Source organism: Falco peregrinus, chromosome 4, assembly GCF_023634155.1.
Source record: "Falco peregrinus isolate bFalPer1 chromosome 4, bFalPer1.pri, whole genome shotgun sequence".
Taxonomy (NCBI): Eukaryota; Metazoa; Chordata; class Aves; order Falconiformes; family Falconidae; genus Falco; species Falco peregrinus.
Window position 1 is genome coordinate 120766896 of NC_073724.1, and position 24710 is coordinate 120791605.

Here is a 24710-nt window from a genome sequence, read left to right on the forward strand (position 1 = left end):
CATCTCCTTGGCCCAAAGAGGGGGAAGCTCATACTGCACCACCACCTTCTCTTCTTATGCAGATGCAAAGACAGGGAAGCAAGGAGCAACTGCAAATGCCACTTAGAGTGGCAGGCACTTTAGCCAGATCAGAGCAGTGATGGTGCTCATGGCATTGCTTTTTGCAAGCCACCCAGGCTCCCGACAGAGCCCAAATCAGGGAGAAGACAGAAAGATATTTATTTTTTTTAAATAAAAAAAAAGGGGGTGTGGGGGAGAGAAAGCATTGCCGCCAGCAGAGGCCAGCCTCCAGCCACCGCTCAGGATTTACCTTCAAGACCGCAGCAGGACATTTCAAGAAAGCCCTTTCCCTGTGAGCATCCAGTCTTTGTGGAAGTTGGACAGGACAGGAAGAAGGTGCTCAAGTGACTGAGCCAGCGCAACCCCTTCCCTGGCTCTGAACTTCAGCAGGGAAGAGCAGTGCTATCTCCTCTCCTAGGAAAGCTTCTCTCCTCCAAACAGTCTCCTGTTGCGTTAGAGCTAAAACTTCATTGCCCAGGAAAGGGGGAAAACAAAAAAAAAAAGCCAACCAAACAACCACCCATAATAAAAACAGCACTTCACAAGAACATCACAATGTTCAGCTACACAGTCGCTGCACCAAGGGAAGGAGTAGAGCAGGGCAAGAGGGAGAAAGGGGAGATATGTCCAGTGTGTTCTTTCTGTAACCCCTCAAAGGGAATCAGGCTATCACGTCAAGATTCAAATAACTTCAGCCATAAGGTCGAGGATTTAATGAACACGGTATTTCCACTCATGCCCTGGAAAAATTACACTAAAAAAAAAAATTATCAGATTTTCTACATATTTACAAAAATAAGCCCCCCAACCTCACAACCAGGGAGGCGGATCAGCTAGTGATAGGGTATGGGAAGGGGTCTCCGCCCAACCAGCAGTTCCTCAAAGCTTCCCATCCCACAGCAAGCAGGAGCATGGCTCTCGCTGCCAGAGCGAATGTGTGGGACAGCCATGCACCAGGGTTGGACCGAAGCCCCTCAGTTCATCCGCAGCTTGGTATCCCGGTGATCCGTGGGTGTGACCATCTCGTTGGCATAGCCGTTCTCGGAGCAAAGAGACAGCTCATCTGTGGTCTCCACGCCACTGTTGATCTCTGGGGAGCACAGAGAAAGCAGGGACATCATCACAGGGGTGCAAGTCCCAGGAGCACACACACCCCCCATGGGGAAACCGAGGCACTGAGCAGCTGTGTGATTCCAGCACATGAGATCCATCTGATCCTACAGGGATTTCACCCTAACTTTAGTAACACTGCACCCATTTAAAATCAGTTCTGAACAGGATCTGCTTTCAAATAGGAGATGGCCTCTAAATTTCAGACCTTGATAATCCTGCCACCATCAGAGGCAAAACTAGACACACACACACACCCCCCACCCCACCCCCCATACACATGATGCTATGAGGCTGAATTAGTCACCTGTGAGAAAAGGGAGCAAAACACTCAAACGTAATCTCTACCCACATGGCCATTCTGGAAAAGGGTAGACTCTTATAGTCACTGGTTTCACTGGGAAAAAATGTGCAACCACCAGTGTTTTAATTGTAAACACCCTCCCTAAGCAAAAAAAAATTGTTTCAGAGGCACAAAACTTTAATATGCGTTCCCTGCCTCTGAGGATATTTTATGTCTAGAATAGTTGGGGAGGTTTAATTCTGCTGTGACCAATTGCTTTCCCTCTCTGGACTCCCTTGATTTACATCTCATTTTCAACCATCTCTAGAGGGCAGAATCAGGCCTGCATGTCACACAATAAGCTCTTTGAAGCAGGAGTCATCATTTTGCTCTGTGTGTGCACCCAGTACAATAAACCCTGACCCCGCTACAAGTCTCTAGACACTAAATACAGAGAAAGAAAACCCATAACAAAGCTCAAGGGGAGGTTATATTCACATTCCTTCAAACATAAGTTTTCCAGCTTCATGCACCAACTTTACTCTTTTAAAGCTAAATGCTTCCCTCTTTGTACACGTTTCTGAAATCTTTCTTAGCGGTGGGGTGAGATGGACACATTGCCAGCGTGTTCCAGCACAAATCCTCTGGGAAGAGCACAAGGGTATCAGGAACCCCTCAACCTATCTATAGTGCCACTGGATTCCAGGTTTACCCCAAACTCATCACCACTATTTTCAGTGACTTACTCCGTTATTTCAAAGGGGTTTATAGCTTTTGACACACTGTTGACAATTGAGAGCAGAGAAGATGTGGGACAGTGAGAGCTGCATGGCATAACTTGGGAAGTTAAATGCAGGATTTCTGAGCAAATCCATGCTCAGACCTGCAACAGTTTGGGACGGATAAACCATGACCATATTCCACAAGTGGTTCAGTGCAGCAGGGTCAGCCCAGTCACCCTTTCCCTGTCCCACCAGCAGGAGATGACACCTATATCGATACAACCTCCTCCATCAGAAGAGAGCAGGGTGACAGCTGAGGGATGGTATAAACGGCTCTGACCGGCCAGCCCCATCTGTACCTGAGAAGATCAGCTTCTCCTTCATGATCTTGACATCCCGACTGGACCGGCGGACAGCAGCGCTGAGCATGATCTGCTCTGGGTTGTAGGTTCTGATGCTTCCTAGGCGCCACCTGCAAGACAAAAAGGAGGTATTAGGGCTTGGTCTCTCCTACCACGGCAGCATCCTCAATCCAAGCAGCCACAACAATGTGGAGACCAACAAGTCCCAGAGACCCTCAACACCTTTGCTCCCTTGCATCTGCACAACCCCGAACGGCAGGAGAATGTTTAGAGATGAGCATGTTATCTCAGAGGGGTACAGACATACAAGCAGGTCATCTTTGACCACCTTGAGCATCCTAATTCCACTAATTCCAACAAGGATTGCAGATGTCCCAAATCCTTCTCTATCACATCAGCTATTCAGCTGCCCAAAGGAGACAGGGCTGTTTTGACTTTTAGGGTTGGAAAAGGGAACAGAACAAGAGGCCAAGCCAAGTAAAGAAACCATCTTTTCCTCACCGAGTGACATGCTCACGTTTGTGGGAGAAGAGAGCTCAAAGACAACTCCAGTTCTCAAGCCTGAGACACAGTGAAGCCACTGCCATGAGCTGCTCTGCAGAAAAGTGCAAGCAGTCCCCATGCAGGCGGCTGTCACATACAGTGCCCTTAAATGTTAATTTCTCCCTGTGCACTTCCCTCCCCAAATACCAGGTCTTTACTTCGGAATATTTACATACACATCCTCCACTTTTTAAGCTTTGATGAAGCTCAAGTGTTCACCAGAAGTTTCTACCACATGAACAGTATGAGGCTGATGGGAACTTGGCTTGACTTAAAATTAGCCAGACTCTTATTCTCATTACTGAACACATGTAAAGAAAATTACTGATGTTAGTAATAAGCAACAGGAGCAAGTTCAAGGGAGATTTTGCTTTTAAGGCTGCTTTCAGCCTGAGAGCACCCCTGTAGCAGATCCTCAGCTGCAGAGCTGCTGGCATTAGCAAGGGAAGTGGGCTGCTGCTGCAATAGGGGAAAACAGGGCTTGGTGGCCTCAGAGAAAGCAGCCATACCCCAAATCCCATTGCAAAGGGATGCTGTTCAGGCCAGGCTTTCATAGCCCACACCCCACCAATTTGTCCTACCTCCTGACCGCAGAGGAAGGCTTTCAAGGATAATGCCATTCTCCCTGCCAGAGCCAGGGATGATACAAGGCCATTTCTGAAGGAGAAACAGCAGGGATTTAGGGTGGCTTCTGCGATTACTGATCTTCTGGCACCATCTAGTGGCTCACCCACACAAGAGAAGGTGAGGGTTTTTTTTAAAAAAATATTTTTTTAGAAGGTGGCAACCACCTTCTCTTAAATTTCTAGGCCCCTACCCAGGAGCAGAGGATTTGAGGAGCCCCACACATCTCCAGCCTGGGTCCACAAATCAGCCTGACAAAGCAACATCCACAAAACAGGTTCTGCAGTTTTTCCCAGGAAAAGCTAGCTGCTGTTGATTCCATGGGGTTTCCATCCCCTTCCCAAATCCCAGTAGGTGACACTGCACCAGAGGCTTTGACCAGGGTGTGGACGGAAGGCAGATGCTCCGCTACAGAGAAAAGGGGTGGGATGGCACCACAACACAACGCACAGATCCACGGACAGAAGCAAGACAGAGGAAGTACAAGGAGACAAAGACTAATATTAAAGTATATTAAAAAATTTTAAAAAATTATTTTCTTCTATCATCATCATCTAAGCTGAGCCACCCTGATGGAAGACCCCCATTTTTGCCCTTTGTGGCCCCTGCAGGCAGATCCCACTAAGGTCAACGTGGTTGCGAGCGCACAGGATCTCACAGAAAAAGACCCTCCGATAAATTATAATCAGGACCAAAACATATTGCTACGATGAGTCTCGTCTTTGCCCACACCATCAGGGTTTTCAGCATCAGGCTGGGCTGTGTGGCCAAAAGGCAGGATGATCTCTTGCCCATAGGTCCTAGACATCCCATGGAGGGCACGGGCCATTCCGAGGCATAGACAGCCCAGCCTCAAAGGGGTGCAGGGACCAAGGGCTTTTCTCCTCCTGCCAAGAAGACAAAGCACTGCTCTCTGCTCTCCCTCTCCCATGGCGGCTGCAGTCAAACCCAGCGTGGTTAAATATGCACAAGGGGCAAGTGACTCTTGTCACAGGGGTGCATTACTCCAATTAAACTAGCTAGGAGAGGGTAACCCCATTTTTCAGAGGTACTTTGAAATACCCTCTCTTAGAAGAGCCACCAGTACATTTAACCACAATACAACTCCAATCGATACCATATGAAATACTCTCTGCTGTGCTCAGTAGCCTTTTGGCCTACAGAAAGCTTGTTTAAAAGAAAATAGCACCTCTCCTACCCCCTTGGACTCTGTTGTGATCGACCACGTTTAGGACAGCAGCGTGCAAAAAGGCCAGACAGACAGCAGGTAGGTCTTGTTCTGGGAGGTTGGCATCAAAGCAGACCAGACGGACACAGGGTGGGAACAGACTAAAAAATACTGGGACAACAACACAGAGACAGCATACACCATGTTAGGGCCACGACCAGACCCTTGGTTTGGAGGGCAGATGCTAAATGGCAGGGAAAGGGGGTGGGAGAGGGACAGGTCAGGAAGAAAACAAGGTTGATTGGTACTGAGGTGATAAGATGGGAGCGAGCAAAGAGCCAAGCCAGCTGCAACCAGAGTCCCCATCCTGCAACTGCTCTTGCCAAAAGCCTGTCTACCTCCATGCCAGTCTTCTCCTTATCCATGGGCCAGGGAGCAAAGGGCAGGCAAGAAGAGGAAAACACCCAACCTCCCTGCACCCACAGAAGGGCTCTGCCCAGCCCCATAGCCAGGTCCTGCTTTGGGGAGATGCCGCAGGGACGTAACACCCCAAGTCCGAGAAACCTCATGGAGCAGGCAATGCTGGCAGGTGGCCAACCCTGACCCTTGAGGTGGTGCGTAGGCAGAGGGGCAGATAATCACAGATAGGAAGCAGCCAGGTCCTCAGAAACACTACCCTATGGCACACAACTGAAGGAATGGAGAAAGGCACTCAAAGACTTTGGTCCGAGTACGGACACGGCGAAGGCTTTACTGCAGAAAAGCAACAGCGCTTCCCTCCAAACGGGTGAAAACGATGGGTGAGCAGCCAGCCAATACAAGGAGAAATCTGGGTTTCCAATTGACAGCACTTCAAATCCAGCATCCTAGGCTCTTACCCTTCCTGGGTGCAGCGCTATTTATTTTCACCCTGCATTTTCAGTTTCAGTGCTGCAACTGCGACGAGACTCCTGAAGGATCCCCAGCTCCAAGTGCAGCAATTGTTGAGCCAAACCTTTCCAGCTACTACTGGCCTTATTAATCCATTCCCAGGGCTAGAGAAGCACTATTTATATAGCTGAACAGGTTACCTTAGTTTCTTTAGAATTGGCCAATTCAGAAGAGGTTGGTCTCAAAAACTTCTGGTAAATGCAGGAAGGAAGAGGGTATTTTGCATGGAATTATTTCCATAGAGAAGGCATTACATTCACTGGAAACTTCCCAATTACAGCATGCTGCAGGACCTCAGAATAGGGCTGTTTTAAAAAGCAGCGACTTAGATCATTGTAACAGAAGGTCAGGATGCTTTCAGAACATCCACTGGCTGCAGCATCAGACTTCCATGGTGTTCATGGCTATGGCCTATGCAATGTTCTGACCCTGATGGTCCCTCTGTGAAGCCAGATGTTGAAAGTATCATGAAAAGCTGTATCCTGCCCTGTCCATCTGCAGTGAAGCCATAGCAGAGAGGGCAAAAGAAAGAGAGAAAGCAAGGTTGAATGAAAAAAAGAGAAAGAGGAGGAAAGCACCAGAATTACCTGATCATGTGATAGCTGTGAGATGCCAGAATGCAGCAGAGAGAGAAAGAGGAGGAACATGCACAACAGTCAGAGCAGTAAGAAAATAAACAAGGCAAAGAGGCAAAAAAAGATCAGTTAGAAGTCATCACAGTTGGTACTCCCCTCCGGAGAGAGGCTGCCACGATCCTGTCACCAGGGCTGAAGCAGAATAGCAGGAGCAATCCCTACCCGTGGGTAAGGAGGAGAGACAAGCCACGCGTAGGAGAGAGGACGAGCACATCGAAGCGGTGGCTCTGTTCCCACCCCCCCCATCCTTGCATGAAGGAAGCAGCTGTTTTGCCCCAAAAAAGACTTGAGGGGGGACACACTGACCCAAAAAACAACAGCACCCCACCACTGTGCCCCCCCCCCCCAAAAAAAAAAAACAAACCCAAAAAAACAACAAAACCAAAACCCCACCACCACCCACCCCCAAACCGAGGGCCAAATGCAAAGCCCGCTATCCTGGAGCTGAATCACATCAGCAGGTAGTAGTTGGGCAATTGTGCCGTGATTTGTTTTTTATATATCTTCAATGTTGCTGTCAATTCTTTCATGTGGTGGAGAAACTGGAACAGCAGGGAAATGGGTGTCTCCGGCACAAGGCTCTTGGAAGAGCATTTGCTGCACAAAGTCCAACCTCTGGTACTAGAGTTTCTCCTTCTTCCTTTTACTGACTTGGGGTTGAGTTGTCTCAAGGGAGAGATCCAAAAGACGACATTTGGCCCTGCTACAACAGACCCCACACAGACAGACCTCTCTGAGCAACTGCCTTTCTACGTCAGGTCCAGAGGCTGAGCAGGGAGCTCAGTGCTTCAGGTTGGTGGACCCTGAGGAAAGCTGGTGGCTGTTTCCAGCTCTTCTCACCTGTATCACACTTACACAGAGGGTAGAAGAGAAATCCTGCAATACTGCTTTCCTTCCTTATCCTGCTTCCTCTTGCCCTATTCCATCAAGCCTCTTCCAAAGTGGAACAAATTCAATCTGTGCAGAGAGGAAGAGTCCAGCTGTTGCAGAGTCCACATAGCTGTGACTTCTCCCTCTCTCCAAGCACACATCATTTCACTGTGCTCTGGGACCTAGCGCTCCCATTCTGCAGGTTGAGTCAGTTGAATTTCTTCAGCTGTGGTCTCCTGGGCCCGATTCAGGAAAGCCTTCTAAAACTGACCTGGGGAGATGACGCAGAAGACTGCAACTATCTCATCAACTTGGCCTTCAAATTCTGCTGTTCAGAGAGGTCAATCCCTGCCTCCAGACTCCTCCGTCTATTTCTGTATCTGACAGAGAAATACAGGGTCTGAAGAGCAGGGACATCTCTTACTAAACCAACTGACAAATCTGAGCGAGTGGAGGAAGCTTCCAGACAACAACAGCAACAATGCCCTTCTGGCTTGATCACCCACAATTCAGATAAGATTTCTCAAAAAAAAAAAATTGATCTCATCTTGGTCAGTGGTTTCATTAACTGTTAGGAAAACCAATCTGAGAGGAGATCCAATCTGCTGCCCACTCCATTATCACATGCTGGAACTGGGGACCCACTGGGCACAGATTTACCAGTGTGGGACTGTGCAAGTCATGAATTTAGACACAATGATAAACGAACCCGATATGTTGCCTGAAGTCAAATCCATAACAAGTGCTGGCAGGAGCAATAGCCTACTGTAACACAGCAAAAATACCTGGGTAATTATGCACCCAGGGGAGCAAAAGAGATTACTGCAAGCAGATGATCTGGGACAAGACAACAGCAAAATCACTAGCTCATGAGGCTGAAGCAAATTAAATTGCTGCTTCTAATGCGAAGGCATTTTGGATATTAAGAAGGAAAATGTAGGTCCCTTCATGTCTCTAGGACAGTCATTTGTGCATGCCAAAGCAGATGAGATTACAGAGCCAATGACACACTTTCCCAGGAGAAGGCTGCTACTTCTCGCGGGAGGGAGCGCATCTCTCCGAGCTCATGCTTTTTGCCAGAGAGTGTTATTACACTGTCACCACTGACAGCTAAAACACCTCCTAGAAGAAAAGGCACATCACTGGGAAGACACCATGGTTTCCTCTGGTATAATCAGGAGGAGGGTAGCTTGGCCAACTCTGCCATTAGGAAGTTGATTTGCCTCCTCCTGATTTATCAGTGCTCAGTGTCTGAACTTGCTCTGCTCCTAGGTTTTATGCTCCACGTTTGTTTTCAGCGACCCTGGCTAACAGAGGGTTCTGCCATGCACTCATCAAATCCTTGCTCTCCCCTTTTCTTTGGAAAATGGAGATACTTTCTCTATGCATCAAACTAAGCAACTGATGTGATTTGCAAAATCATAGTATTTCTATTTCTTCATCCAAATGGGAACAAACTATTTAAGAAGTTCATTTTGAAGACTCTAATGGTGGAATCTCAAAACATCTCTTCTTCCTTTAAAGCACTTTAACCTCTTTCTCAATGTCCATTTCCCTAAAGCATTTACAGTTTCTCTCCCACACACATTTATGAGCGGAGCAAGGCATCTATCGCTACTATTTTGACATCTCTCATTCTTCTTAAAAAGTAGTGACCGCGTATCCAATTCACTGTCACATCTCAAAAGTGGAATTATTGTTTGCAGTCTTTGTAAGGATTTTTAATAAACAGTTTCCCTGCTATTGCAATCCAAGCATCTGAGGAGCATGGTGTTCCTCTCTCCCATCTCCACCCCATGCTCTGAATAAGAACACACATCACAGATACACGAGACTCGAGCTGTAACAATGCTACTTACTTCTGGAATATAAAAACTCCTACAATTACGATAAATGAAATGAGATCAGACGTGATCCAGATTAGGTGGTACTCATCTGGAGGCTGGAAGACAAAAAACAGAAGCAGACCTTAAACCTTCTGGTTTGTACAGCCACAGAGAGATCACACATTGCTAAAGTGACCACCAGGGCAGAAAGAAAAGCACAGAACTGCAGGGGTCACGCATAAATCACAACGTTTATGACATTTCTAATGCTAGCCTGTAATCCAAAATGATGTTATCATGAAAAACTGCAAACAGGAACAATTTTAAACTCTCCCTCCTTTTGTGTGCTGACATTTTTTCAGAGCTCTGTGTGCTGGAAGTTTTCTCTCTCAGCTGTACCCCGAGGTGAGGGTAAGATGGTGTTTAGAAACCCAAGTCTGTGGGAAAACAAGGAAATGTATACACATTGCACGAGACATGCGGAGTCCATTTTGAGTGCTAATATTGGCTGTTCTGCACAGTCCCCATGCTATAAGCATATACTTCTCAATTTCTGTCCTTTCAGGCACTGGTAGCTCTGGCTCTATTTTCCAGTCTAAGCAGCTGTGACCATCGCACCAGCTAAACCCAGCTGAACTCGTAGTCTGAACCAAGCACAGAAGTACACTATTTCACATTGTTTTCTGTGCTGCCCAGGAAAGACAACAAAGTGAAGCGATAATGATCAACTCTGATGCTCAGAAAGCACTGACCCAGGAGAGCCACCAGTGATGCTAAAGAATTTCTCCTATCCCAAACCTGGACTAGTCCCAGCCAGGAAGAAATTGTTGATTTCATACCAGGCAGATCCATCAGAACCACCATCGTTAATGCACACAAGTAATATTTCATTAGAGAAACAGAGTACGTAATGCATACGGATGAGTTCACGCAACGGTAGTGTGACACGGATAAAACCTGTTGGGAGACACCAACTCTGCTACCTCTGTCTCCCAGAAAAGATCAACTTATTTTTCTGCTCAGTGAATCTTTGTCTCTCTGACTTTATCCTGTGAAAGTGTGCCCTAGAATTAGCAGGGTAATGCTGTAATTAGTCAATGCTTCTGATTGAGATTTAATTCTCGTTACTTCCCAGCTTAATTACAGAAGAGTGACACTAAATGTTATGTTTGCTGCATCTATTAAGACGAAGACACACAAAACGTGTTTCCCATTTTCTTGGCGGGAAAGCACCATCATAACTACTTTGATTGAGAACTCAAGAGTCTTCTAAATTAGAAGAAGATCTACACATCTAAATTTTTCATTTATGCAACTGTTGGTATTTCACAACTGAAGAACCCAAACAACAGATTTTCCTCGAGTGCAAAAGTTGCATTTCTTATGATATACCCCAAGCAATAGGTAGACATGAACACAGCTTTCTGGGCAAACTCCAGCATCTGATTACAGGCATTACATATAGATATATTTTATTCCCCTCCCCTCCCGGCCCCAAGTCCTGCAGAAAGCTCAAAGCTAGAAGTTTTTGGTACCAAATCAAGGTTTTATAAGTGACAAAAATGGAATTTCAAGTTGATTAAAAGGGAAAAACTGGATTTTTTCCAAAGACATGCACCCCACACATCAATACTAAGACGACTCAGCAAACTGATGCCTCCTCAGCACTGCAGAGGAGGGACCATGGGTCAGCAAACATCTCTTAAGGAGACAACTTGCTATTCTGCTCCATCCGCAAGCTCAGGAATTTGCTATATTTCACCTGCAGTTCCTTCCTTTTTTTTTTTTTTTTTTTTTTTTTTTTTAAGGCAGGGCTGTTTCAGTCAGATTACTTTGGGTTTTTAGAAATTTTACCCAGTATAAGTCCTATTCCTGAAATCCTCACATTTACAGACCATCAAACCTTTCATCAATTCAGTGTAACTAGGCAGAGAGCAGCTCAAACCCTGGCTCTGACAGCGACTCCCAGAAATGCAGACCAGGATCCCACACCAGGCCCCTGCTTTAAGGGCATCAAACTGGGGGCTGAACTCCAGCTCAAGCTTTTCAAACTCCTCCTTTATGCCATGTCTGGTGGCCTCTTTTCTTACCAGCAGCTTTCCATCAAGAGTAGAGGGGAAAGACATTGTCACTTTTTCTTCTTTGTTTTACTTTTTATTTCACTGAAACACAAGTTAAATGTATTTTTGCAATTGCAAATCGCCCCGAGTGAATGAAGCAGAAATGATCTGTGCTGTTCAGCTGGCGATAAAGCCCAGCGAAGCCCCTGAGGGCACTGGGCAGCCAAAGCCTGGCAGAAACAACTGTTTCACTCCAGCTCCCAAGCCATGTGGTGGAGGGGCTCAGGCAGCAAAGCTATTTAGATTACATCACTCAGGCACTTCAATATGCTGGAAATCAGGGGATTCTTATGCTGCCAGTAATGTAAGACTGTGCACCTGCAGCAGAAGGCTGAGTTGGAAACCCAGCAGATGGGAAAGCTCTTGGAGGAGAGCTCCAAGTATCAGCAAAGAGGGTTTTGGAGTAAAAAGCTGCCAGTGATGTGCCCACAACTCCTGACAGCTGTAGTGGAGAACAGATGTTTGCAGCAGCACAGCCCAGACGATGATAATATCTTCTGCCAACAGATTCAGTCTTTATAAAACTATTTCCAATTCTCCAGCTTCAGCACACACCAGCGTGGATTTGTGTGGTCAGACACAAGCAGTAGGTTAAGCTAAGGACATCATGCATAGACATTCATCCATCTAGGCAGTATTCTTGAGGTCCCATCTCCAGCTACAGATGCAGGTAGCTCATTACCATCAAATTCTCTTTGCGCTTATCTTGTTCTCCCCTTTGCCGAGCAGATCTGCCAGAGCAGCAGGTAGAACAGCTGCCTCCTGTCCTACCCCCCAACAGGATCCGTCATCAGAAAATAGCCCCTCCGCGACATGCACTTACACCTCCACAGCTGAGATCTTGTTTGGGGAATACTTTGATGCAACTATTTCATCATTTTCCCTCCAATCCAACGTGAATATTTCTGTTTGGTTCAGAGATTCAAAGTGTTAGGGGCGTTTTTAGAGCATTTACTGGCTACATGACAGAAAAGAGGGCTACCTCTGGTCTCTGGTTTCTTGTCCAACAATGCAGTAGCCAGAGGTAAAACTTGTCCTCATGGGGTATTAAAAACAGGCAAAAAGCTAGTTTTGCAGCCTGGCCAACACACAGGAGCCAGGCTGCTGGTTCACCTATGAGCCTGCTTCTCCTGCAACTCTAAGAGCTGCTCAGCAGGTCTGGAAAGATGTTTTTCCATCAGATGAAAATGGAAAATATCATGTGGGTTAAATGGGGCATGCAATGCAATCTCCAAGGATCCAACCCAAACCCTGTGTGGGGAGAGATGAGGCGATCTGAAGGAAGGGATTATGCAAGAGGATCATTGATCTGTTAGCAGCTCAGGGCTTAGGCATACAGAGGGGGGAAAAACCTCAAGCCCAATAGCACGTTGAACCCAACAAAAGCTTCCTGGAGAAAACCACTAGCCCTATGGCTGCAGTGGCCACCTCTGCACCCCTCCACTGCATCCCCTCCTTCCAGGGGTTCACAGCACCTTCCCAGGCATCGTGCTTACCATCAGCCAGATGGGAAAAGGCACCTTGCGAAGGACGTGGGAGCTGTCGGAGGTGACCGACTGGACGCCAGCGCACCACAGGATGGAGTATAGCCAGGGCTCATTCACAGTGTAGAGATTCACACTCAAGTTCGCCATGGTGTAGTCCCTGCCAGCAGACAGACAGGGTGAGATATGAGTCTCCCAGCAAACATCAGACCCTCATCTCCAAGAGGAGAGCTCTTGCCATCAGTCACTTCTGTAATCACAGCTAAATTTACTGGGTTTGAATTGCATGAAAGTTTGGTTTTTTTTAACAGGGCACAGTTACTTCAGAAGCGACCCAAGGGCATTGTAATCAAATGGTTTGAACCAGAAAGCTTTCTTCACCTCTTCAATGCTATCCAAGCCAGGCCACAGACCCCCTCAGATACCTCCACATGAATGATGGACATAGCACATTTTTGTAACAATTGCCTTGTCACAGCCACGTAAAATTAATATCAGACTCGGATGCTTGTAACCCTTCATAGGCAATCTGCTTAATTAAAAACCCAACAGATTCATTTCCAACATCAATTTCAACAACTTCCATACCCTTATTTTACAGATAGTTGCACAGTTACAGCTTCCATTCTCTTGAGGTCATCTTCCAAGAAGCTAAAACTGCAAGCTTGGGGGTACAGGAGCTGTCAGCAGCAAACCGAGCACTGACAGTGGACTCCCTGTGCCCATACGATTGGCATAAATTGCTCTGTTTCCTTATCTATGAAGCAGAAGCATCACTAATCTCCCTTGCATGGGCAGCACAGAGATTAATCCTTGCGATTCAGTATGGGCAAAGCACTCTGGGGTGGAAAGCCACTGTAAAAGTTGTGGACATCTCAAAGCTCACAACGTGATCAAGTTGCTATAAAGGCTAAGGGATTCTCAAGGGCAGAGGTGGCTGCGGTAATGTTACACGCAGATGCGCATTTTGGGGGGATTGATAGAACTGTGTTAAACCAGGGCCTACTGAGCCTGCTCCAGCTCATGCTGCAGGACCGCAGCAACATTTAACTGGGCACCACAAGGCCTTCAGGGTTCGAGAAACACTCCGGTGGCAGGTCTGACTTTGGAGACAGCTGAGGTGGGATTGATGTCTCATTGGGGCTGATGAGCTGTTACAGTTGAGGGAGTTGGCATATGGTCCTCTCCAGGAGATAGAGGATGTAAGTAGCGGGCAAAACCAGGCAGAAATTATCCTGCAGGTAAAGCACAGACTTGGTTTTAAGGGTGAGCAACTAGACCAATTGCTGGCAGCCACGGAAAGACACCAATGCACTACACTAAATAGGACCACGCTCTCAAAAAGCTGCAGGCTCAGCTCTTCCCTACATCCAGCCCCAACATACAGTAAGACCGCTCCTTTGGACATATTTTTCTTCTGTAAACCTGTAAGCTGGGAGCTACCACGCGGAACGGTTCAAATACAGGCTCAAGCAGGAGAGAAATGCTGTGGCATTCTCAAACAGAAGACCTGATGAGTCCAAATACCTGACACAAGACAGTAATGAAATGGGCGAATTCTTTGCAAAGAGGAATTTCTGAAAGTATATCCAGACTTCAGATAAATCAAAATTCTGTGATAGCAAGTCTATAGTGAATGAACAGCAGCAAAGGACAGCTGCTAATGAAGATGAAACAGCACTTGCAGGTACTCAGTGTGAAAAGCCTTCACTTTTTCCCCAAAGCTGACAGCGTAATAAGAATCAGACAATTAATATATTTGCTTCAAAGAGGATCATCATATACTGAATTAGCATATAGAGTTATGAGTCAGCTCCTTGGGAACAGCCTGGATTCTGGGTGATGGGTAGGGACAAGCTTGCACAACTCAAGCTTTCAAGAGCAAGTCCATCTGAAAAAGATATCTCTGTGCAGATAAGACAGCCTAGGGTGATCAGAAGAAATGCTGCTGGGCCAGGGATGCATGCAGGGCACAAGGGTGCACAGAGCTGTGAACACCCACCACAGAGTGCATGGGCTATCACGCAGTGTCCAAACAGAGAGCTGTACCTGACATCCTCGTTCGTGACCTTGGTGTAACGCAGGTTGAGCTTCACGATGCCCTTCTCCCTCATGCGCTCCGCACCCAGCTTGAGGCCAGAAGTCTGCTGGAAACCTGGCGCAATCTGTCTGACCAGCTGCCTCTCCATGTCTGGCAGCCACATCACCTGCGGAGGGAGCAAGACCAAGGACAGCTATGGCAAAGATGGTTCGCAAAGCTGGTAACATGAGGCAACTCTGCAGACAGCGGGTTTGCACCAAGCCAGAAGCAAAATCACATGAGACATTGCCTTGTTTGTCATACAGATTGTCTAGGAGACACTCAGATCCTCCCACATCTTCAATATATTCCAGGATTATCCTCAAACCCAAAGGACTTCAATGCACAACATCTCAGAGGTGAAAAGGATGAAGGTACACAAGGGGATCAGGCCAAAGGCTCACGAGAAGGGCTTCTTGAAAACCTGACCTCTGTGCCCAGTTCAGGGCAAAAAGAGAACTAAGGGCATAAGGCTAAAAAACTGACAGCACAGACAGGATGCGTGGAGAAGCCTCTCGTGCTCCCATGGCTAAGACTAGTTTTATTAATCTTCTTTTATCAGGGCTATATCTACTCCAACCCAGGCCAAGGCTTTCCCCAAGTTCCTACCACACTTCGAAAGTGTGTCAAATTAATTACTATTAACATGCTGAGCTGCTAGATGTAAAGTGGATGCAGGAATCAAGCTGGGCAGTTTTATGGCTTGCGCTGCGCAGAGGCTGGACCCAGCCAGGTGATCTCAGCAGTACCACTGGGCACTGCATTGCTTGAACCCATGTTTAATTACTCAGTGATGCTCATCTACAAGACAGACATTGAGGTGCTGAAGCATGCCTGAAGAAGGGTAAGGAAGCTGGGTAAGGGTCTAGAGTGTAAGTCTTATGAGAAGCAGCTGAGGGAACTGGGGTTGTTTAGTCCAGAGAAAAGGAGGCTCAGGTGTGATCTTCTTGCTCTCCACAACTATCTGAAAGGAGGCTGCAGCGAGGTGGGTTTGGTCTCTTCTCCCAAGGAACCAGTGACAGGACAAGGGGAAGCAGCCTCAAGTTGCACCAGGGGAGGTTTAGACTGGCTAATGGGAGAAATGTCTTCCCCAAAAGGGTTGTCAAGCACTGGAACAGGCTGCCCAGGGATGCAGGGGAGTTACCATCCTTGGAAGTAGTTAAAATACCTGTAGATGTTATGCTTAGGGACATGGTTTAGTGGTGGACTTGGCAGTCCTGGGTCAGTAGTTGGACTTGATGATCTTAAAGATCTTTTCCAACTTAAATCATTCTATGATTCTATACCAAAGCATCAGAGCAGCACAGATGCAGCCATATGCATTTTCAATAGGTAACCATGAAACCTGGCTGAGAAATACCACTTCACAACCCCACATCTTATTTCAACTATTTTTCTGCTGTTCTCCATCCCAATATCTAAGGAGAAGACAGCATGGTCTAGCCAAGCTGCAGCCTCTGGTGCCACCAGCCTGGTGGCACAGTCCTCCCCAACATGACTTCCTGGCATAGGGTAGCATTTCAAATCAAGTGTCCGAAACGGATCACTGAAGGATTGATGCCCAAATGGAGACCCTCAAGGATTTAGGGAAACCCACAAGGAGGCAATTTTGGAAACATCGCCAACCCCACAGAACTCACAGCCTGTTGCCGAATTCCTGATGCCAGGATGGTTTCCAGGGTGATGTTGATATAAGTGCTGTAGTAGGGGTGAGCTGATGGCAGGTCCTGGAAATTCAGGATGAGTGATGTGTTGTCCTTGACCACCTCCAGCATATCTGCCAGCTTGCAAACTGACTGGTTGGCAGCTTCCAAGTAGTCAGACTTTGAGAGAGACCCAGCTGTCCAGAAAGGGTCATTCTGAAAGCAAAGCACATCCCTGTATTACATCCCACGAAGTCCAGACTCCCCAGTACAACTGAAGACCCTTTTCTATCCCACCTTGGCCACAGTGGGACATGCCAACAGCTATTTTGATGACAGTCTTGCAGTTTGCTGAAGTGTTTCTCCACGCCTCAGTTTCCCTGCCCAAGGGGAGGCCACAGATCCTTAGTGAAAGCAAGCTGTGCTGGACAGGTCAACCCCATTTTCAGAGGAAGAACAGAGCTACAGGCCAGTCATGTAAGTTTCCAAGGTAGTGAGCTAAAAGGGTACCTTCTCACACTGTGTACACAATCACCAAGGATTCTTCAGGATCCAAAAATAAAAAGGACCAGCTATGACACAACTAAGTGATCAGAGAGGAGCGAGGGGCTGTTGGAAGAGACTGTCTCCTGACTTAAGGGCATTCAGGAATGACTGCTTCAAAGTACGTGCCAAAAAACAGCCTTCCAGATGCTGCCTTGGCCCTTCTCATCTGGCAAGCAGCAGTTTCCCTGCATTCCCACTCCCACAACCACACCTGCAAGCCAAGGAAGTTTCTGTACAGCTGTAATACATAGACATCCCCACCACACCTCCACAGACCAGCTCAGCTCAGAACGGCAGTGAAGCCTACAGTGGTTTCAGGCTTCCACCAAGCAGGCACCCAGGGAACTCCAGGCAGGCATATGAAACTGGTACCTGAGCTTGCATCACTGCAGCAACGCCTCGGCAAACCGCATTCAAGTGCGTGAGTTGTGCCAGAGCGCTGCAGTCCTCCTTCCAGACCACCCCCAGTGCGCTTCAAGCAGAATACAGCCACTGTCTGGAGAGCAGCTTGGCAAAAAGAAGTCCCACCTGCAACCTGGCTGCATGCTGAAAGATGGGACAAGTCCATCCCACAGCATTTCATCCCCCTCTCTCCAGACTTCAAAGGCTGAATTTCTTGCTTTTTCTTTATAAGACAATTGTTTCCAAGAGTAAATTAAAAGAAAAAGGAACAGCACATAACATGCTGTCTCTTGTGTTCTCTTTATAATCACGTCCTCCCTCCTGAAGTTCTTTGTGGTGTCAACCAAGCATTAAGGCCCCTTCTTACAGGTGGTAGAAGAGGTACAGGAAGAGAACATGTCTTTTAGACCAAGTCTGAGTTTAGTAGAGAGCAAAACTAAATGTGGTTCATGAACACTTGGCCTAGCTGCACTTCAGACCACTCCACCAAGGAGATGGATCTACACCTGTCCACCTCAAATAAGGTTTAGTCGTGAGCTTTCATCCCACAGTCACGGCCCCAGGACACTCTCTCCATGGCTGTACCCACCTGTAGGAACCACTCTCCAGCATTAAGCTTTTCCAGGTCAGTCCAGTTGAACATGGAGGAGTGCTCATAGGCCCGCTCTGGAAACACTTCCTCCACATTTGTGGTTCTCCTGAGTGTCTTGTCATGCATCAGAAATGGCACTCCATCATAGCTGCAAAGACAGAGGCCCCGTTACACGTGGAGGTGCATAACCGCATACACAGTACCAGAGAAATGCCCGTTCCCACTCCAGCCTCTCTCATGGCTTCACATCAAAATCATTATGAAGATCTCAACCAGCTTAGCACATCCCCAGCTCCCTCAGATCACTTGAAATGAGATACACCCAGAAAACAAAGCCTCTGCAATGCCTGCAAGATGTCTGCAGTCATTCACACGTGGACATAACCCTACCCATCCCCTCCCTCCTCCCACCACCCCCTCAAAAATTTCTAGAGTGCCAAACTCCCATAGCTTGGACAGGAACACGCACCCTGAATGCTCACACAAACCAAAGCTTTCCACAGTGTCTGTAGCTCCCAAAAACGTCAGAGGTTTTTTCAAACCTTGTACGCACAGACACGTGCAAACTGTTCTCAAATTGTTAATAGCAGATAACGAGTAAGATTTTTCAAAGGCTCCCAGACTACATGGGAACTTAACATTCATGGCCTTTCAGCAAGATGCAAGGCTTCCAAGCTACCAAAATTTCTCTGAAATTGATTTTTCCAATTGAAAATTGGTTTCAGGAAACAGCCATGCTCACATGAGTTAAGGTCACGCATCCTAAAGAAAACCCACCGCTCAGATGAAACTGAATAGCCAAATGCATGCCCTGTGGTTTTTAAGCCACCCAGGTATTACAGAACAATGGTAATGGGAAACCTAAAAAGCTCTTTAAACTGTCTTCCACCCAATTTTCTGTGACTGGGTCAGTGGTAACTGTGCAGGGCAGTGCTGGTTTCTATCAAGGGCAGGGGGACAGTTGTCTGCACTAATAAACCAAGATAAACCCAGGGCAGCCAGCCTGATTACAATGACCTTTTCCAAAGCAGGGAGCCCATCTTCATAAAAGGAGACTGGGGTAAGATCTGGAAATGGGACGGGATTAAAATACAAGCCCCATTTGAATCAGGAGACAACCCAGAACACTCACCCCCACAGCTAGAGGGAAAACAAAACCCAGTTTTAGATGATGGAGCAAATGTTGCCTCAGCTTTACTATTGCTTACAGAAGTCCCTTATCACAAAGGTCACTGGCACCTTTATTTGCTATTTCTAGCCTGCACTGCCAACTAGTTCCCCCCCAGTCCAAAGCAACACGCTGACACAGCAATACCATGCTCTGCTGCAGCAATCAGAAGGGGTTTTAATAAATACAGTTTAAAAAAAAGAAAAGATGCTAAGCAACTGCACAATTAAGACTGTGGAGTGTTTACGGGAGATAGGAGCTCAGGTCTTAACATCTCAGCAGAGTATCATCAGATACTGCTAAGCCTTAACCACAGTGCAGAAATCCTATGGGGCACATACCATTTGTTCCCTCCTTTCTAATCCTCCCCCTTACAGAGTCACTCAGCACCACCCAAAGCTAACCACAATGTACTAGCAGGCACAGGTTTGAAAAATTAATTCAGAGACAGAAATCAGAGCTTTAGAAGAAGAGATGTGGGAGGAAGTAGAAGATGAGAGAGGGGCATGCAGTGATACTGTGCCCTTGCTGCTTGAAGTAAAGCTGGTATAACCAGCGCTGGTTTTATAACCGAGGTAACCAGTTTGGGGTGTGTAATGGGCAGGGAGCAGGATGCAATGGGTCTGAACCTATGCCCAAGCAGCCCACCCACAGCTGATATGTACCTAGAAGAACATGGAAACATCCCAGGTGGAGCGGACCCATCAGCCACAGGCACAAAGAGCATCTTTCAAAGGGGTAAGGACAGCAATGGGTGTTGTGCCACAAACCCTTCCGAAAGTTGCTGTCAGCTGTACTGATAGCTCACTTTTTTGTCTGAAGGTCAGTAGAGTCTTCCTTTTGTAAAGACACTTGGGTCTCCTAGAGAGGGTCTCAGATAACTGAGCCATCAAGATCATTGTTTAAGCTATGGATGCTTGGAGTGCTCCTCTGGGACAGCTGATGAGTGGCAACGTCGAAAGCTCTCGGAGTTTCTCCAGCTCTCCTCCTCCCAAAAGTCCACCTTTCTCCTTGGCCAGTGCTAAGGGAAGCAACCAGTTCAGTGACATGATCCAAGCACTCATCTGTGAGCCTGGACAGTCGTTTTCCCTTCACAAAACAGTTAACTAACTAGTTTTGGAAAGAACAAGAATTGTATCACATCCCAGCTCATACTTCATCCTTCCACAATGACCCTCCACTCCCTAGTGGGAAGAAATTCCTTTAGATTTTATATCATTTACTCTCAAACAATTATACAAGATAAAAAATGGACCCTAGCAATTACACTTCAGAAGTCCATCTTCCACCAGGCAAAAATATCTTTCCATCAACACCAACCTCCAAAGAGGCTGGGGAAAAATAAAACATCAGCCGTGAGTCTTTCCTGTATTTATAACAAACTGAGGGATCACCAAGATAAAGCATTACTACTCCCTTTGTGCCACTTCTGCCCTCTTGCACATCTATATAACTCATGCGAAAGAAGTTCAGAAAACGAACAAGAATGTTCAAAAATTATCATACTCCTGCAAAAAAGCACAGTTCCTGAAATAACCCTCTCTATACCACCTCTAAATTGGCCTTGTCAACTCAGCCTAACATTTATTTGCCTGCAAGGAAGGACTTTTTGACAGTCAACAGTATCGCTGTGCCCCTTCTTCCCCCAGCATTAGTGACATGGGAGGGAGGGGAGGAGGAGAAAGGGCTTACTTCCTGGGCTGCTGAGTTCTTGTGACAGTTTTGCAAGGCTGGTAAAAACCCTCCTGAAGACTTGCAGTGCAGTGAAGTCAGTTTGGGATCTCTGCACTCTGCGCCGGGGGCATCCCAGCAAAAATTCCATTTAGATTCACAGAATCATTAAGGTTGGAAAAGACCTTTAAAATCATCAAGTCCAACCATAAGCATTTAAGCCGCCATGTCTCTTCCCAAGGCCAGCCGATTTCAAGCCAGGCTAGAAACCAGGTTCTGCATTTCACTGCCATAAAGACAGTTCTAGGATAAATTAGTCTTCCTGCAAACGAAGATTAGTTTCATGACAAAGAGATCCAGGTTCCCCCATCTGGACAACTTTACCTTTAATCAGTCATTATCTCAGTGGAACAACTGGTAGTATCTGTGCATTCCAAATGGAGGCAGCTAGGAGTTAGCAGATAGATTGACCACAAGAGCCCTTTTCAACAGGGAAAAAGCAGTGACAGCCGGACCCATGCCAGGTAGGGAAGAGTCACCAGTATTGTGGACGGCCCAGACCAGAGAGCCTCAGACCAACCAGCACACTGGCTTACCTCAGTACAACATCAGCTTGGACTCCATATATCTTCTGCTCCACTGCCTTCTGAAAGGACATCAGAGTGTTTTCTGGTGCCAGCTATGGGTGAGTGAGAAAAAAGACCAATGAGTATTAGTAGTAAGTGGAAAGCTGATGAATCACTGTCAGCGAGGACGCTGGAATGAAGGTTTATAGATATTAGGGAGCCAAAACAACCTTGTTTTGCAGATTACATAGCGACCAGTTACGCTGGAGTACCAGCACCTCCCAGGCAAAATTGCGTCTTACTGAAATCTGAAAACGATCAATACATTTGACTCCACTGATGGTCTTTCTCACACAAAGAGTTCCATGCAGAGTTACCACAGCCTGCAATACCAGAAACCCAGCTAGCTCAAGGTCTGCTGCAAAATCAGTGTACAAGAGATTTGCTCGCCAGCATGGTCCCGCAAACAGTGGCTTGCTGGAGATCCCCAGAAAATGATGGGTAATGTGATACCAACTTTCTATCCACATGTTATATCTAGAGCTATCTAAAACATCTTACCAGTTCTTAATTCTCCTACTTTTCCATGCAAACAGTGATTACAATGCCATTATAGTAAGAAGAAAGTCCATAAACCAGGGTATTACCCATACCATGGACAACAACTACACCACAGAGTCTGTAGCACACATTTTATTTCCACATCTATTTATTCAATAAAGTCATCTTTTATTCAGTCTAACGATCAGATTATTTCTCTAATAACAAGCGTTCCAGTTAGCTTTAACAACAATTTTAAACATAGCCTTAAGCCTAGAAAATTTATCCCTATGGCTGTCACAGACAAGGACTCAATTTTTATTTCAAATTCCTTCCTGTTGAATGCAACAGATGGTGAAAGAATTTGGGTCTGTTTAAATACAATACGGTGTGAAGACAAATACTTCGCTTTTCTGGAAAAGCAGTACAGTCCAGCTAGCCCCAAAATGTCCATAAACAAACAGGCAGACCAGAAACAAAAAAAAATTGCACAACTACGGAGAGACAAACTGGCAGGTTTTCTGCACTGAAACCTGAGCACATACAAAAAAAAAGCTGGTTTTAAAAAACATTTTCTTCTTTCCACTTTTGCTTTCAGGTTTAGAGTACCTGTAACATCCTGCTACTCCACTCATCTCTGCCACCACTAGGACCAGTAACTTTCCATCAAGACACAATGAGCGTTCACAAACTGTGATTTTCAAGAATTACTCAGGGGCTGGAAAGAAGAATAATTAAGAACAAAGGCCTAAATGCACCCTGCAAGCAAGATGCACAACAAATACCAAAACCTGCTGGATGGTTCAAGGTGCTTCTAAGAATCATTTGTTTTCTTGCAGCAGATTGCTTTACACGCTCAGGTCAGCAAAGCTTTGGGGTAAAATAATCAGACCAAATGTCAGCAACAGCCTTCACACAGCTTCAGTATCTCTCCAGTGAATTCCTCTGGCTGAAGCCACATATCAATACCAGTTCATTTTCATGTTTGTTCAACGAGGGCAACACAGAGGCACATTATCTTCCAAAAAAAGCTCCCAATCAAAGCCTGAGTTGTCTAGGTGAGGACCGAGGCAATGCTGCCCTCGCACCCTCTTGCACAGCTCAGCACTGGGTCACGCAAGGTCGGGCTGAAAGAACTTTTTGCAATATACACGCAACACCCAGAGCTGTCAGCAGGGAGCAGCAGCCACAAAGAGCTGAAGAACCCACCCGGATTTGCTCCATCTCCTTGGGTTACTCTCAGCACCTCGGGTTTCCCCCTCCCGAGCAGCTCAGGTTTCCTCAGGATCACACTGCAAGGTGATTGCTCTCTACGGGGTAATGCTCAATATTTGCTTTTGGAGACTGCAGCAATCCCAAGGAAATAAAGCGAGTAGTCTCCAAACAAGAGACAGCTGACCTAGAGGAACCAAAGGGCAATAATCCAAGACCCCCAGCCTGTCAGGGAGGGTTGCTGGGTAGATGCAGCACAAGTCCCAGCTCAAGAGTGCCACCACGTCATGCAGCAGCTGAACTCACACCCCTATAAAGCAGTCTCACCAAGGAGGTGGACTACAAGGAACAGAAAAGAAAAGCGTACCGTGTTGTAAATCATCTCTCAGGCTAAGGGAGGCTGAAAGGGCATGCTGGCCTACCTCCATTAAGCAATCAGTGTAAAAACCGACGGCACGGCTAGGATGACACGGCTGTTACTCACAGCGGTGAGTTCTGACCTCTGGAGGAAGGACAAACAGCAGGACAGTAGAATCTGACCGATGGTAAAAGCCTTGCTGCAGCCTGCTAGCTTGTTTGTGCTGCAGCAATGGGTGCCCCGTGTGAGGCTGACTGAGTTGGCCTCCGACTACAACAACTGGTGCCCAACGTAGCTGAGACAAGCAGGAGAACCCGTGATCCATAACAGACACCGTGAGAGGTGAGCCATTGGAACTAATTGATATGGGTGTATTGCAATATTTGTTGTCCATCTTAACTCAAATTGCAACTACCTACCTATGCAGTGAAGAGCTCACATTGCATGAACTGAAGCTCATGTAGCCACAAGCGTGGCTACAACAGTATTCCACCTCTGCACAGGTGGACCAGCATGACCAAGTTTTTTTTCACATCTTACTTGTATACCAAACTCTGGCTCAACAGCAGAATCCTAACGTAGAGAGAGCACAAGATCTGCTGTTTGATAAGATTAAAAACACTTCTTGCATCTTTTCAGTGTATTTCATTTTCTGCAGGACCAGGGTCAAGCCTTGCTTGAACACCATCCCTTCTGAGACAGCGCTGGTCTGAGATGCAGGGGAACCTTTAGGCTCAATGACCGGGGAGCCCCAGCCTCCACTGCTGGAGGCACTCGAAGGAAACTGAGCCAAATAGATCTGAGGTGGCAAGTCAACACACAAGGGTCTCCATCACCTGGACTGGGGAAAAGTAAATTTAGACAGAGCTGAGACTGCACGTGGAAGCGACAGATGAAAGCCAAACAGAAAAACAGCTTTTTGGGGACGGGATTTCTCTTTGCCAGGCTGGACAAATCTGGCCATGTGAAGATAGCAGTCATGTTCATGCATCTTAGTGGCAGTGCTGTAATAGATGATGCAGCAAGCTAAACCCCAAGATTTTCATTCAGTTTTAAAACTTGGGCACGATGACTGTCCCATCCTCAGCACTCAGACATTTGCCACTGAGCTTAAGCCCATGGAGATACGATCTCAGCCCTTGGAGTGAAATATCCCACTCCTGCCTCATCTCTAGTCACTACAGAGCTTGCAGAC

General features: G+C 46.7%; 1 protein-coding gene across 6 annotated transcripts in view; it reads right to left on the bottom strand.

The window, feature by feature from the left end:
- Window positions 1–217: 217 nt before the first annotated feature.
- Window positions 218–24710, bottom strand: part of LOC101922861 (glycerophosphodiester phosphodiesterase domain-containing protein 5) — a 208475-nt gene continuing 183982 nt past the window's right edge. For 5 of the 6 annotated variants that reach the window (XM_055802250.1, XM_027776857.2, XM_027776858.2 and 2 more), the window contains 9 exons: window positions 21436–21518; window positions 17998–18148; window positions 16458–16676; window positions 14787–14944; window positions 12750–12897; window positions 9167–9249; window positions 6390–6404; window positions 2535–2647; window positions 218–1150 (listed from right to left, as the gene is read on the bottom strand). In XM_055802250.1, coding sequence (XP_055658225.1) covers window positions 1035–1150; window positions 2535–2647; window positions 6390–6404; window positions 9167–9249; window positions 12750–12897; window positions 14787–14944; window positions 16458–16676; window positions 17998–18148; window positions 21436–21518 — 1086 coding nt within the window. In that variant the 3' untranslated portion in view covers window positions 218–1034. The remainder of the gene's footprint in view (window positions 1151–2534; window positions 2648–6389; window positions 6405–9166; window positions 9250–12749; window positions 12898–14786; window positions 14945–16457; window positions 16677–17997; window positions 18149–21435; window positions 21519–24710) is intronic. The other variant, XM_027776860.2, reaches the window with a different exon arrangement.